This window comes from Lepidochelys kempii, chromosome 6 (assembly GCF_965140285.1).
Source record: "Lepidochelys kempii isolate rLepKem1 chromosome 6, rLepKem1.hap1, whole genome shotgun sequence".
Lineage (NCBI taxonomy): Eukaryota > Metazoa > Chordata > Testudines > Cheloniidae > Lepidochelys > Lepidochelys kempii.
In genome coordinates, this window is record NC_136385.1 from 64,361,210 (window position 1) to 64,374,301 (window position 13,092).

The 13,092-nt window shown below is 44.4% G+C and overlaps 1 protein-coding gene across 6 annotated transcripts in view; it reads right to left on the minus strand.

Annotated features, from left to right (window-relative positions):
* PLEKHH1 (pleckstrin homology, MyTH4 and FERM domain containing H1) overlaps positions 1-12,116 on the minus strand; it is an 84,028-nt gene extending 71,912 nt beyond the window's left edge. For 2 of the 6 annotated variants that reach the window (XM_078853306.1, XM_073348416.2), the window contains exons 1-2: positions 11,447-11,628; positions 2,333-2,500 (exon numbers count right to left, since the gene is read on the minus strand). In XM_078853306.1, the coding sequence (XP_078709432.1) occupies positions 2,333-2,500; positions 11,447-11,497 (219 nt within the window). In that variant the 5' untranslated portion in view covers positions 11,498-11,628. Of the gene's footprint in view, positions 1-2,332; positions 2,501-11,446; positions 11,639-11,783 lie in introns of those variants that run through there. The other 4 variants (XM_073348415.2, XM_073348418.2, XM_078853305.1 and 1 more) reach the window with 4 other exon arrangements.
* Positions 12,117-13,092: the final 976 nt, after the last annotated feature.

Sequence of the window (13,092 nt, forward strand, 5' to 3'; positions counted from 1 at the left end):
TTTCCATGTAAGCAATTGCCATAGTTGCTACAAGGCTGGTAAGAGACTGTGAATGAGGAGTGAGTGAGTCTGCAGACAGTCTTCCAGTTCAGAGAGATTGAACCCCTGACCCAGGCCACCTAACCACGATCAGATGGTGGAGAATCTGTATTCAGCAGGGGCACTGTGTACTGTAAAACTTCACTTGGACAAGCAAGTTCACATATGTCCTGAAACCTGACCCTTAACTTGTCCTCCTCTCCTCTCCCCTCCTGATATACGTTAAGTATATGGGGCCCCGCTCTTTGACCTTTCATTAAACCACATCACAAAGCCATACAGCTGGTTACAGAGTAACTTGATCACTGAACCAAACTGTTGAGATTAGGGAACAAAGGGCCTATTGCTTTGACTGAAGGGCTGGATTAGCCCCAGAGTCACTTCCCTTTCCATAGCAGGGGGCTCCCTGAAGCAGGTGACTATCCCACTGTCCTTGGCCAGGATTTTCATCAAAGGCTCTATGGAGGGGAGAGTCAAACAGGCGTATGGTGTGTTCATGCTCCAGAAGGAGATTTAATAAACAGTTTCATTAGTTTGATGTGGATTTAGTCTAAGAATTTCCATGGAAAGAAATAAAACTAGGAAGTGGCTATACACAGCCTAAGAAATGAGGCTTAGATTTCCTTGGTGTCATAAAAGCTGGTCTGGCTGCCTTAATACCAGGCCTACGCTCTGGCTCTGTACAGTGCATAAAGTTTGCTTAGCTGCCTGGCTTTAAAACTGGTTAGAAAGTGTCCCCAGTATGGACAGGCCTTGGAGGAGCTCAGCCCAGATGCTGCCTTCCCAAAATGAAGTGAGCTGAGAGTTTCTCCGACCTGTATGAAGTGTGAAGTGAACAGGACTGGAACGCTCTATATCATGTTAGTGCAAATGTAATTAAAGTGAAAGTAAGATTGAAAATCACTACAGGGGTTGAGATAACTGTGCTTTCTGAAGGAATGTACAAACAAGGGTTCCTAATGTAAAATGGAGCAAAACTGATGTAGGTCACAATTATCATCAGGGACAGATTAAAAAAGTGTTAGGATGTCTGCAGCTTGCCTACTTAACTGTGACTGAAGGAAATTGCTACCACCATACAAATAACTGATTGGCTGAACCCTCTTAAATTGGATTATCATAAACCACGTTGGATCCAGTGAGGGAATCAAAAGCAAACTATAAGCTGTATTAATACAGACATGAGGTTAATAAAAGGGGTCCCAGCAAAAATGCATGTGGCTGAAAGTACTATTCTTAATTTCTAAAGGTTAATCCTGTGCCTTATGCTTTGTGGGAACCTGTAGAAAGGCAGTTACTAGAGCTACACTAGCAGGAAATAATTTCACATGAAGAGTTCAAGGAATGAGCTTTGACTTGCAGCCCTCTGCAGAACATAAATAAACCTGCTGTTACCAGAGCATTTCAATCTCACTTTCCAGACAGATGGTGTTTTCCCCTCTTCAAAACACTGATAAATTAAAAAATATAATCTCAGAGAAAAAGAAATCCAGAGGTGGGTGGGTGGGTGTGTAACACAGAATATCAAAAGTAAAAACCTCCTTCTCTCTTCCTCCCCAACTTTGAGTGAATTTAGTGGACAAGAAAGTGAGGGACAGACAAAAAGTAGTTTTTTTTAAGACAGAAAGGTGCTGTACAAGCTTCCCCTGCACAACACTGATAATGCGTCTTAGTCCTGAGCGGCTGTTCCCCTTGACCGTTTTGGCCTGGGACCTGACACAACTGTCACAACAATACAGCATAGTTCTGTACCCCTCTAAGCTCTTCTAATACCAACCCAATCTGGACCTACAGCATCCTCCACTATTGTTGGCCCAAGATCCAAATCAACTCTGCTATTGTGTCTATGCCCTACAGTAGTCAGAGTCATTCCCTGGATAGAGACTGCCAATTGTGCCAGACTGTGTGGTGGTGTGGATAAACAAGAAGCTGGAATAAGCCTGCAAAACTCCTTTCATTTGTGACTTGAGACAAAATCTCAAAGGTCTCCAGAGGTGAAAATTTAAAATATTAAATTCCAGTGAGCCACTAAGGAGCCTTTGCATTAAATGAGTCTGATGGTATAATAGGTCAGATGCACAGGACCCAATTTTCATTTACACTAATGCCACTTTATACCACAGCTGGGAGGCACATCACCATCAGGCTCTTTAACAATATAAAGTGACTATAGTGTAAGTGGGAATTAGGTCCAGATGTAGTACAACTGACTGATTGTTCTTGCTCATTGATTTCACTGCATAGCCCAGTAATAGGTAGGTAGACATGTTCTAGTACATAGCTTTGGCCTCACCTTTTCAGCTAGTAACTCTCGGATCTTGCTAGCCTGCAGACGGAATTTGAAGAGCTGGGATTCCAATGCGAGGCACCGTTTCTGCCAGTCCATGCAGCTGCTGTTCTCCATTGCAAGCTCTGCCATGGCAAAGCTCTTCGTCTCCTTAGGCAGATCCTCCAAAGTACTCTTTAAAAAAAAAACAAAACAAAAAAAAAAAACAACAAACTGAGAAAAGAAAAATACAAACTTTGAAATGATTATCCTGGCAGGGTTTTTCCTCCATTAGTTCCTGTCCGAGGGCATGTAGGGGAGATGCCTTCTCCCAAAGCTTTTGGCTTTAGCCTACTATGTAGAGAGTTGAATAATGTAGGTTTCCACCATGCTATTGTGGGGTGTCCTCTTGAAGCCATCCTACCTTTAACACAAGACCTCCAGCACAGCCACTAGGACTGGTAGTCAACATGGACCATCATGAGACAAAGCTTTGTTAATGTTAAGGTTTTTAAACTAAGAGCTGGGGGAAAGCCGACAGCTGAGAGGAGCACATGGTTGGGACTGAGACATTCCTTTGGGGACAATCTATTAATTATAGCAGTAAGTAATATAGTAAGGAGGAGAGGATCGAAGATGATAAAATACGTGTAGGATCTGATGAGAAACAGTCAAATGAAAGAGTCCCATTCAATTACATCACATAATGGCAGACAGCAAAAAAGTGACAATTTTTTTTAAAGTGCTTATACACAAATGCTAGAAGTCTAAAATCTAAGATGGGTGAACTTGAGTGCCTCATATTAAGTGAGATTAATATAATAAGCATCACAGACACTTGATGGAATGAGGATAATCGATCGGACATAGTAATACTAAGGTACAATATATCGGAAGGACAGACTAGGCATATTGGTGGGGGAGTGGCATTATATGTGAAAGAAATGTGAAAGTCAAATATGTGAAAGTCAAATGAAGTAAAAATCTTAAACAAATCACACTGTACCATGGAATCTCTATGGATAGTAATTCCATGCTTGAATAATAAGAATATAGCAGTAGGGACATACTACCGACCACCTGACCAGGATGGGGATAGTGGCAATGAAATGCTCAGGGAAATTTGAGAGGCTATACAAATTTTAAAAACGCAATAATAATGGGGGATTTTAACTATCCTAACTTTTAACTATTAGGAAGGCCAAAAAAGAATTTGAAGAACAGCTAGCCAAAGACTCAAAAAGTAACAGGAAAAAAAATGTTTAAGTATATCAGAAGCAGGAAGCCTGCTAAACAACCAGTGGGGCCACTAGACAATAGAGATGCTAAAGGACCACTCAAGGACGATAAGGCCATTACAGAGAGACTAAATTAATTCTTTACGTGGGTCTTCATGGAGGAGGACGTGAGGGAGATTCCCAAACCTGACCCATTCTTTTTAGGTGACAAATCTGAGGAACTGTCCCAGATTGAGGTGTCATTGGAGGAAGTTTGGAACAAATTGATATATTAAACAGTAATAAGTCACGAGGATCAGATGGTATTCACTCAAGAGTTCTGAAGGAACTAAAATGAGAAATTGCAGAACCACTAACTGTGGTAGGTAACCTATCATTTAAATCAGCTTCTGTACCAGATGGCTGGAGGCTGGCTAATGTGATGCCAGTTTTTAAAAGAGGCTCCAGAGGCAATCCTGGCAATTACAGGCCAGTAAGCCTAACTTCAGGACCAGACAAATTGTTTGAAGCTATATTAAAGAACAGAATTATCAGACACATAGATGAACACAATTTGTTGGGGGAAGAGTCAACATGGTTTTTGTAAAGGGAAGTCATGCCTCTCTAATCTACTAGAATTCTTTGAGGGGGGTCAACAAGCATGGGGACAAGGGTATATGGATATAGTATACTTCAACTTCCAGAAAGCCTTTGACAAGGTCCTTTAGAAAAGACTCTTAAGCGAAGTTAGTAGTCATGGGATAAGAGTGAAAGTCCTCTCATGGATCAGTAACTGGCTAAAAGACAGGAAACAAAGGGTAGGAATAAATGGTCAGTTTTCAGAATGGAGAGAGGTAAATAGTGGTGTCTCCCAGGGATCTGTACTGAGACCAGTACTATTCAACGTATTCATAAATGATCTGGAAAAAATGGGTAAACAGTGAGGTTGCAAAATTCACAGATGATACACAAATACTCAAGATAATTAAGTCCAAAGCAGACTGCGAAGAGTTACAAAGGGATCTCACAAAACTGGATGACTGGGCAATAAAATGGCAGATGAAATTCAATGTTGATAAATGCAAATCAATGCACATTGGACAACATAATCCAAGCTATACATATAAAATGGGGTCTAAAATTAGCTATTACCACTCTAAAAAGAGAGCTTGTAGTCATTGTGGATAGTTCTCTGAACACATCCACTTGGGGATGTTCAAAATTTGAACACTGATCTGAATTTTTAGCAAATGGCCCCTGATGAACCAATATCCCAGATTCTGAGTGGGAGTCTAGGAGAGAGTAGTTCCTCTTGTCACTGAAGAGAGCCAGGATGGATTGTGCTTCCCTAAGCACAATCCCTCCTAGAGCCACTCCTGGGCAGCTTGGTCCACTCTAGCACCAGTGCCACCAAGCATGTACATTACACACTTGGTCCGGTCCCTTTGTATCTTAAATGGGTTGGATGAACTGGAAAATAGGACTTCTCACTCACAGAAATAGGGTGAATTGGAAAGGCATGCTGAGATTTCCAGTCAACAGGAGGAGGACAGATAGAAAACTCAATCTATCCTGACTCAGTGGAATAGTGAGTTGGGGACAGGTACTTCTGGACTGTAAATGAGAATAAAACGCAATATGTTGTCAGTACTTTGGGATTAGAGAAGGTCCAGTTTCTGGTCTTTATACAGAAAATAGGATGCTGGTGCTTCTAGTTAATAGTGGGTAGATGAACTGAGTGGGAGGATGTTCTGCAGTTGGATCTATGAACTAAATGTGATGAGTTGGTGGTGGTCTGAAAATCTGTAACCATATTAGCAGTCTAGAGTGCAGAATGGGTGGGTAAGAGAGTTCCTAGTCTATATTCTGTGGCTGAGCAGGGATGTGGGGACAGAGTTATGGTTGAATATGCAATGTGATGTATTAGTAAATAACTTTACGGAGATTGTATGAACATAAGAACAGCCATACTGGGTCAGACCAAGGGTCTATCTAGCCCAGTTTCTGGTCTTCTGACAGTGGCCAATGCCAGGTGCTTCAGAGGGAATGAACAGAACAGGTAATCATCAAGTGATCCATCCCCTGTCGCCCAGTCCCAGCTTCTAGCAAACAGAAATTAGGGACACATCAGAGCATGGTTTTGCATCCCTGCCCATCCTGGCTAATGGCTATTGATGGACTTATCCTCCATGAATTTATCTAGTTCTTTTTTGAACCCTGTTATAGTCTTTGCCAGAGGGTGTTGTGAAGGCTAAAAGTTCCACAGGTTGACTGTGCATTGTGTGAAGAAATACTTCCTTTTGTTTGTTTTAAACCTGATACCTTTGAATTTCATTTGGTGATCCCTAGTTCTTGTGTTATGAGTAACTAGCACGTCCTTATTTACTTTCTCTACACCACTCACGATTTTATAGACCTCTATCATATCCCTCCTTAGTTGTCTTTTTTCCAAGCTGAAAAGTCCCAGTTTTATTAATCTCTCCTGATATGGAAGCTGTTCCCTGCCCCTAATCATTTTTGTTGCCCTTCTCTGTACTTTTTCCAATATATCTTTTTTGAGATGGGGCAACCAGATCTGCATGCAGTATTCAAGATGTGGGTGTACCATGGATTTATATAGAGGCAGTATGATATTTTCCCGTCTTATTATCTATCCCTTTCCTGATGATTCCCAATAGTCTGTTAGCTTTTTTGACTGCTGCTGCACTGTAACCTTTCCCAGCAGGACTTACACATTGGCAGGCTGTGGGAATCTAAACCATGAAAACCTGCTGCTATGTGGGGAAGACTGGGAGGATGGGGGATAGGGACGGACACAGACATATTTGTCTCTTGACTAAATATTTAAAGTTCACATAGCCAGAGATTCCACTTCATTAGGAGGCCAGGGGCTTAGTGTCCTCCTCCGTGACTGCTGTCATGCTAGGGCAAACCTTTGGCTGCAAGCTATTCAAGTGTTGCAGAGAATAGGGGAGATAAAGCCTCATTCATTAGGCTTTTGGAGAAACTGGCACAGTTACCCAGACTGAAGCATATTCAACTAAGTTTATGCTTCCGTTTGCAAACTATAATGTCCCCATTCCCTCTCCTCAGGATCACATGCCTAACACAGTCTGAGTAATCAAGGATGAAGACGACCTTTTGGTAGAGCTGGGCAAATACCTTAAATACGTTCCCCAAATATTTGCTTGACTAAAACTTGGGATTTGTTTTGTCCTTTGACTGCACCTCTTTCATGTTCGTATCCCACAAATATTCTAATGCATAAGTTTACTAGCATGAATGGTTGCCAAAACAGTGAATTTACAGCACTATATACTTTCTACAACTATTCTGAATTTTGAACTTTCAGTTGCAAGTACTTACATTGGAGGAGTATAACTCCTGGAATGGTTCCCAATCAGGAAACAGAAATAATACCATGTGACCTTCTTTACTTAAAAGAAGTAAAATCTAGCCAAAGTAGGTTGGCAGTATAGGGGGCTGAGAAAAATTGTGTCTGGAGGACCCTGACAATTTTTCATGGATTTAGGGGACCTATTGTGTCCTAATATAGCAGCTGTAAAATAAGGGTGATTTCTTTACAATGGGAAGTAGGCTGTTTGAGAACAGAAAGAGAGGCAGCCTCAGCAAACTTATTAAAAGTTATTGCACACAGAGGGAACACAGCTGGATCTAGGCAGTGGTAGCAGGGACTTTGGGAGCTTACTTGCTATTTAGGGTGCAGAGTGCTAAATAGTTGGGATAAATTTTTAACCAAAGACCTTAAGAAACCTGCAGTGGAGGTTTAAGGTGTTACAGAGAAGATAGTCCACTCATTCAATGCAGAGAGCTATGCATCAAGAGACCTGGGCTCTCCTGCCAGCTCTGCTGTTGACTCATACTAGGATACTAAACATTATCTCCCTGCGCTTCATTTCCACCCCCATCCTTCCCAACCTATAAATGGAGGAGTAATAAAAATGTATCCACCTTTGTTAAAACACTCTGGATGAAAATATGGAAGGTATAAATAACTTGAGTTTTAAATTTTTGGATAATTTCATGAGCAATAATCATATCTGTACCTATGCAGGCTACAATGAGGTACTCAAGTCTATCACCTTCTGGCATGAGCTGGTTGCTACAGTTCACTTCAGTTCCCAGAGGTCAGCTGTCCATATCATATACACTACCAACACCATTGTTGTTAGGTGGTGGTCTTGTTGACAGTCTCAGCAGAGAGGCTAAAATGAATGGGGTCACCTACTGAATTCCTTTCACACCCTGCAAGTGCTCTTTCCCAGACTGGGGGTGGAGTATGGTATGCCTATACTGTTCCTTTATTGTGCAATCCATAAATAGATGGCTTAAATATCCAAGGCTGTCAATCTAGCATCTTCCAATCCAGATGAAGTTCTCTCACTCACACATACACCCTAACGCACACCAAAGTGTTACAATCAGTGCTTAATTTGTGCTGGGGTTTGCCAGGTCTGAGCTCTGGCACCTCTAGGTTTGGCAGTTCATAGTCCCGGCACCTCTGGGCTCCCAGCCAGCAACTGCCTCTCCAGCCACCCTGCTCTAAAGGCAGCGCAGGCATCAGCCATAGTGCAGAATAAGGGTGGAAATACCATACCATGCCACCCTTACTTCTGTGCTCCTGCTGGCGGTGGTGCTGCCTTCAGAGCCGGGCACCAGTCAGCAGCCACCACTCTCAGGCTGCCCAGCTTGAACCCTGGCACCTCTTTAATTACAAATTAAGCACTGGTTACAAAGACATTTTGGTGCATTACCATGAAACACCATAAAATGATGCTAGTAAGGGTGGGTGAGCAGGGGGAAGGTGGAAAGTACAAGCCCAGTATTTCACTGTAGTTTAGACACTTAAAAGTTTGGCTCCCAGTTTCCTCAGGTATCAGATTCCAAGAACAATTTTCAGGGAGGATGTGGTGTTTTATCTTAGTACTGCAACAGTGGACCCATTACCCAGACAATCCAGCTATTGCAATAGACACAGATTCTTCCATCCCTCAGTGGGAACAAACTAGAGCTGAAAGACAAAACATCCACAATCCTATGTCCTTGTTCACATCTAAAGAGATAAAACAGAACTGTGTAAAGGTCACAGCCATGGGTCAAAAACCCTGCATTTGACCTGCTTTATTTGTCTCTTCAGTAACTGCTTGCAAAGTTCTGATTTTTTTTTTTTTTAAGGTTTGTTTTCCAAATATATGCATGAGGAGTCTTACATACAAAATGAAGTAGAATCATTGAATTCAACCACCTAGAATCCACAAGCAACCTTACAATAATGAACTGGTGCGTGCTGCCTCACCTACTTGTGTAATCCTACAATAACAAACTAGTGGAAGGCAAAAATATTCAAAGACACGGCTTTTAGTTACTGAGCCCCCAAACCAGCAAAGCACAGTTAAGTATGTCCTTGAGTAAGTAAGTAAATAATCCAGTTTACTTCAATGGGACCTCACATGCTTACACTTAAGCACACACTTAATTGCTTTGCTGAACTGGGGCCTAAGTGAGAGAACAAGAATTCAAAAAAAGTGAGGCAAAATCCCTGAACATCATGATCTTTAAGTCTACCATCACAAGATAGAAAGAGAGAACTTGTTCCTCTAGATGTAATCACCTCTGAGTCTTCTGCCTTCATCTATAAACCTTAGAAGACTTGGGATCAGAACTTAAGTTCAGCTGAAGTAGTCTGGAGCCCGTAAATATTTTCAAACCTGAGGGAGCCCTTGCAACCCAACCCCTACCCCGACCTGGGGCTGAAGCCCTAAGCCCCAGTGTCCCATCCCTCCTCCCCACAAGCTGGGCTGACCTGCCCATATTTTCACATGATCTGTGAATTAGAGTTCCACATCAAAATGCATGTTCATTTAATACAGGGGAATGACATTGCTCAGGATCTGCATTGTATTGTGGGGCATGCAAGTAACAGACCTGTTCAAAGAATAACATTCTACAAGCCCCAGACCTAAAAACTATTCCAAAATAAGAGCTCACTCCTCTCCACATCACATTTTGCACAGCCCAATACAGCAGGTATATCATTCTCACCTACAGCATACACATACATATAGTCACAGTCTCCTAGGCACACTCACCACTACATCAGTGTTTACATCTCTAGTGCCTGATATACACCATTACTTTAAAGCCAGTGCTCGTGCAATGGTCACGAAAGGTTGAACAACACTGTATAACTACGCTGCCTTATCAATGAAGTTAGAACTGTGTTCTAATGTGGCTCTTTGGACAGAGATCATAAGTGAAACGCTGCTCTCTTTTTATACTGGCATAAACAGATTTTAGCCTGACATCTTCATGCATAGATTTTAAGGCCAAAAGGGATTGTTATGATCATCTAGTCTGACCTCCTTTTAACACAGGCCATAGAACCTCACCCAGTAATTTTGGCATATAGCCCATAACTTCTGGGTTGAGCTATAACATAGCATTTAGAAAATATCCAATTTGGATTTAAAGACTGTGATGGAAAATCCACACAATCTAATTATATGGCTGAACTGTTCGTTTTCCTAATTTGATTTTACCCCATATGAAATATTTGGGATATTTTTGCTTTAAAACAACAACAACAACAACTGCCTAATCCCCCTAATGGAAAAAAGTTATTAGGGATGTTAACTAAAAATTCAGATGTAACAGCATTCTCAATACCTGTGAAATAGAAAGCAGCTGCTTAATTTAATAGGGGCAGGCTTTTCAAAACTAGGGGTCTAAAGCTACATTCTTAAATCCATATGTACACACTTAAATAAGTGGCCTGATTAAATCAAGGTGCTGAGTATCCAACAGCTCTCATTGACTTCAACAGGAGCTGCTTGGCACTTAGCACTTTTGAATATGAGGCCACTTATTAAGTGCATAAATATGGATGTAAGAACCTAGCTTTAGGCACCTAATTTTAAAAAAATCTTTGCTGCAGCTATAAAATTTTTGAGTAACAGCAAAGATGAGCCTGACTCCAAACTCTGGATCCAAAAATTAGGGGACCTAGGTCCAATTCCAATTTTGGGAAATACAAATCTGGATCAGAACTTTGTGATTAATCTGTGACTCTCTAGTAGGACCACCTAACATCCCTGCACTTTCTGATGTTCTAGCCTTGATCTAGAGAGCATCTATATTTTCCACTAAAAGCCTTTTGAAAATGATGAAGAACAAAGTGATCAAGCAAGATGACTGTAAAAGTTCTAAAGTGAAGATCTCCATGCATGTAGTGTTAGGAGAATCAATCCTTTTTTATTGTGAATTTTTATTCCCTACAAAAATGAAAGCCACAGAGACAATATTTCCATATCTCAACTACACATTTCTCCACGCTAGAGCATCTGCTTAAGCACCTGCTGGTCGGTGATGTTCGAATCAGCCAGTCAGTGTAAAAGAATAAAGTGGAAATGCTTGGAACTGCGCGGACAATGCCCCAGATTCTCTCCCCTGAGGCGCAGTTCAGCTCGGGCTGTTTCGAAGGCTCCCAAAAAGGAGTCAGCGAAGGTGCTTGCTGTGTCTCAGCTGAGCAGCAGGAGGCTCCTCCTGGCTCCAGTCAGCACTCAGCGCCGAACCCCCCCATTAATCTAACGCCTCTTCTCGAGCATCCTGTCCCCCCCCCCCCCAGCCCTTCACGCCGTTCCTCGGTTTTCCCGTCGGGGGATGTTTCGGAGTCACCGAGAAAGCCAGGCTGGCGAGGGTGTCCCTCACGTCTGTCACTGCTGGCTCGCAAATCCCGGGTGAATCAAAGCAGGGGAATGAATAAGGCGAAAGAGGCCGGTCTACGCGCCAAAGGGCAGGTTGGGTCAACTGAGGAAAGGAGTGGGGCGGGCCCCCCTTTCTAGCCATGCCAGAGGGATGAAGTGGAGGGGGGACGCTATGAAGGGAGAGGCGGTTTGTCACTTACTCTGTAAGGACGTTGTTCTCCATGGCCCCGGGCTAGCCGGAGGGCCCCCATGAACTGGATTTCTCCCTTGAGCTACAGCCTTCTCCTGGCCCCTCCTGCAGTTTACTAATCCTACCCAGGGGGCCTCGCCTAGGACGCGCCACACACCGCCGCTCGCACACTACCACCCCCGGGCCAGCGCGAGCCCCCGCGGCGACACCTCCCAAAGACCCCGCAGAAGCCCCCGCCTGGCTTCTCCGCGCAGAAGCGCGAACAACCAGCGCCCGACGCTCCGGCTGGAGGCTGCTTGGCAGTCAGGTGCGGGCACTGCCCGGGGACAGCAGCCTCCCGCCCTCACCTGCGGCAGGCTGCTCATGGGCAGGAGCTGAGCAGCCCAAGTAGCCGGCCGGGGAGGCACGGGGACGGCTCCGAGGCATGAAGAGCTCCCAGCGGCTGACCTTGTGTTGTTCTTGGGGTCTGGCGCTGAGGAGCGGGGCGGAGCGGGGCCCTGCTCCTGGGGCGCTCCCGCAGCCGGCGAGGCGCGCGGCTCCCCTGGGGCGCTCCCGTATCCACGCGCTGCTCGTCTCCGTCCCATTCAGCGCTGTGCCATGCTCCCGGGCGCTCCGCTCGCCTTAAAGCGGGAGAGCCTGGCTCCAATAGCAGGGGCAGCCCTCCAAAGCAGCACAGGAACTGACATCATCGGCCCCGCGCTTTTAACCCCTTCTCTGGCCCTGCGGGGAGGCAGCCGGGCCAGACGGATTCTCCAGCGAGAACTGAAATATTGAAAAGCCTGGATTGGACCCAGCCTTCAGCCCCACGCACCCACCCTCTGGCACTTTGGGGGGCTGAGTGGAAAATGGCACTGAATAGTTGTAAAGAAAACTGGCCACCTGCTTTATGTGGGCCCCAATAACTGCGGCTCAGCCACTTCTGGTTGCCTCCTTTTCCACCTGCTTGGACAAGATCCGTTTACTCGGCCTCCACTCAATGCAGGTTCACCAGCATTGCACCTTCAGCTGCAGCTCCGCCCAAACGCCCTGAGGCATTTTTGGACACAGCTAGGCAGGCTGGGGAACTCCCCCAACCTAGCAGGCATGTCTGGAGGGCAGACTCTTCTTCTTTGCCTCTTGTATACCGGGAAATAAATCCAGCGTTGGTTCCTTGACTGCACCTAGAATCCCCTCTAAACTCAGCAGCATGAGGTCCCTCGTCCATAAGAGTCACAGATCCCAAACCTGTACTGAAATAGTGAGTGTTCTGCAGCCAATCCCTCCAACCTAAGGAGGAGTTTCTGTGCTGGACCCTGGGTGGTCACAGCAGCTCACTTACCCCATTCAGTTGTGTACACCGTTGCAGCTTGGGCACTAGCCTCCTCCAAACTTCCATGCCCCATCGCAGGTTATGGCAGTAGCAGGGCCCTGGGGTCTAGCAGTGGGGTTGTGGCCTGAGTTCAGGCTGCATTAAGGTGCAGGGAAAGGGGATGCGATTAAGTGGTTGCTGCGTGTTATAGCTGAAGTCTACCTCTGGTTAACAATCCATTAGAGGAACTACCCTCCCCTGCATGCTCAGGCCATCCAGAACAATGGTTATAGAAAGTCTGGGGAACACAAGTTCATGATTTACAAAGTTTTTGGGGGTGTCCACTCTAACATGCCAGATGTTTTACT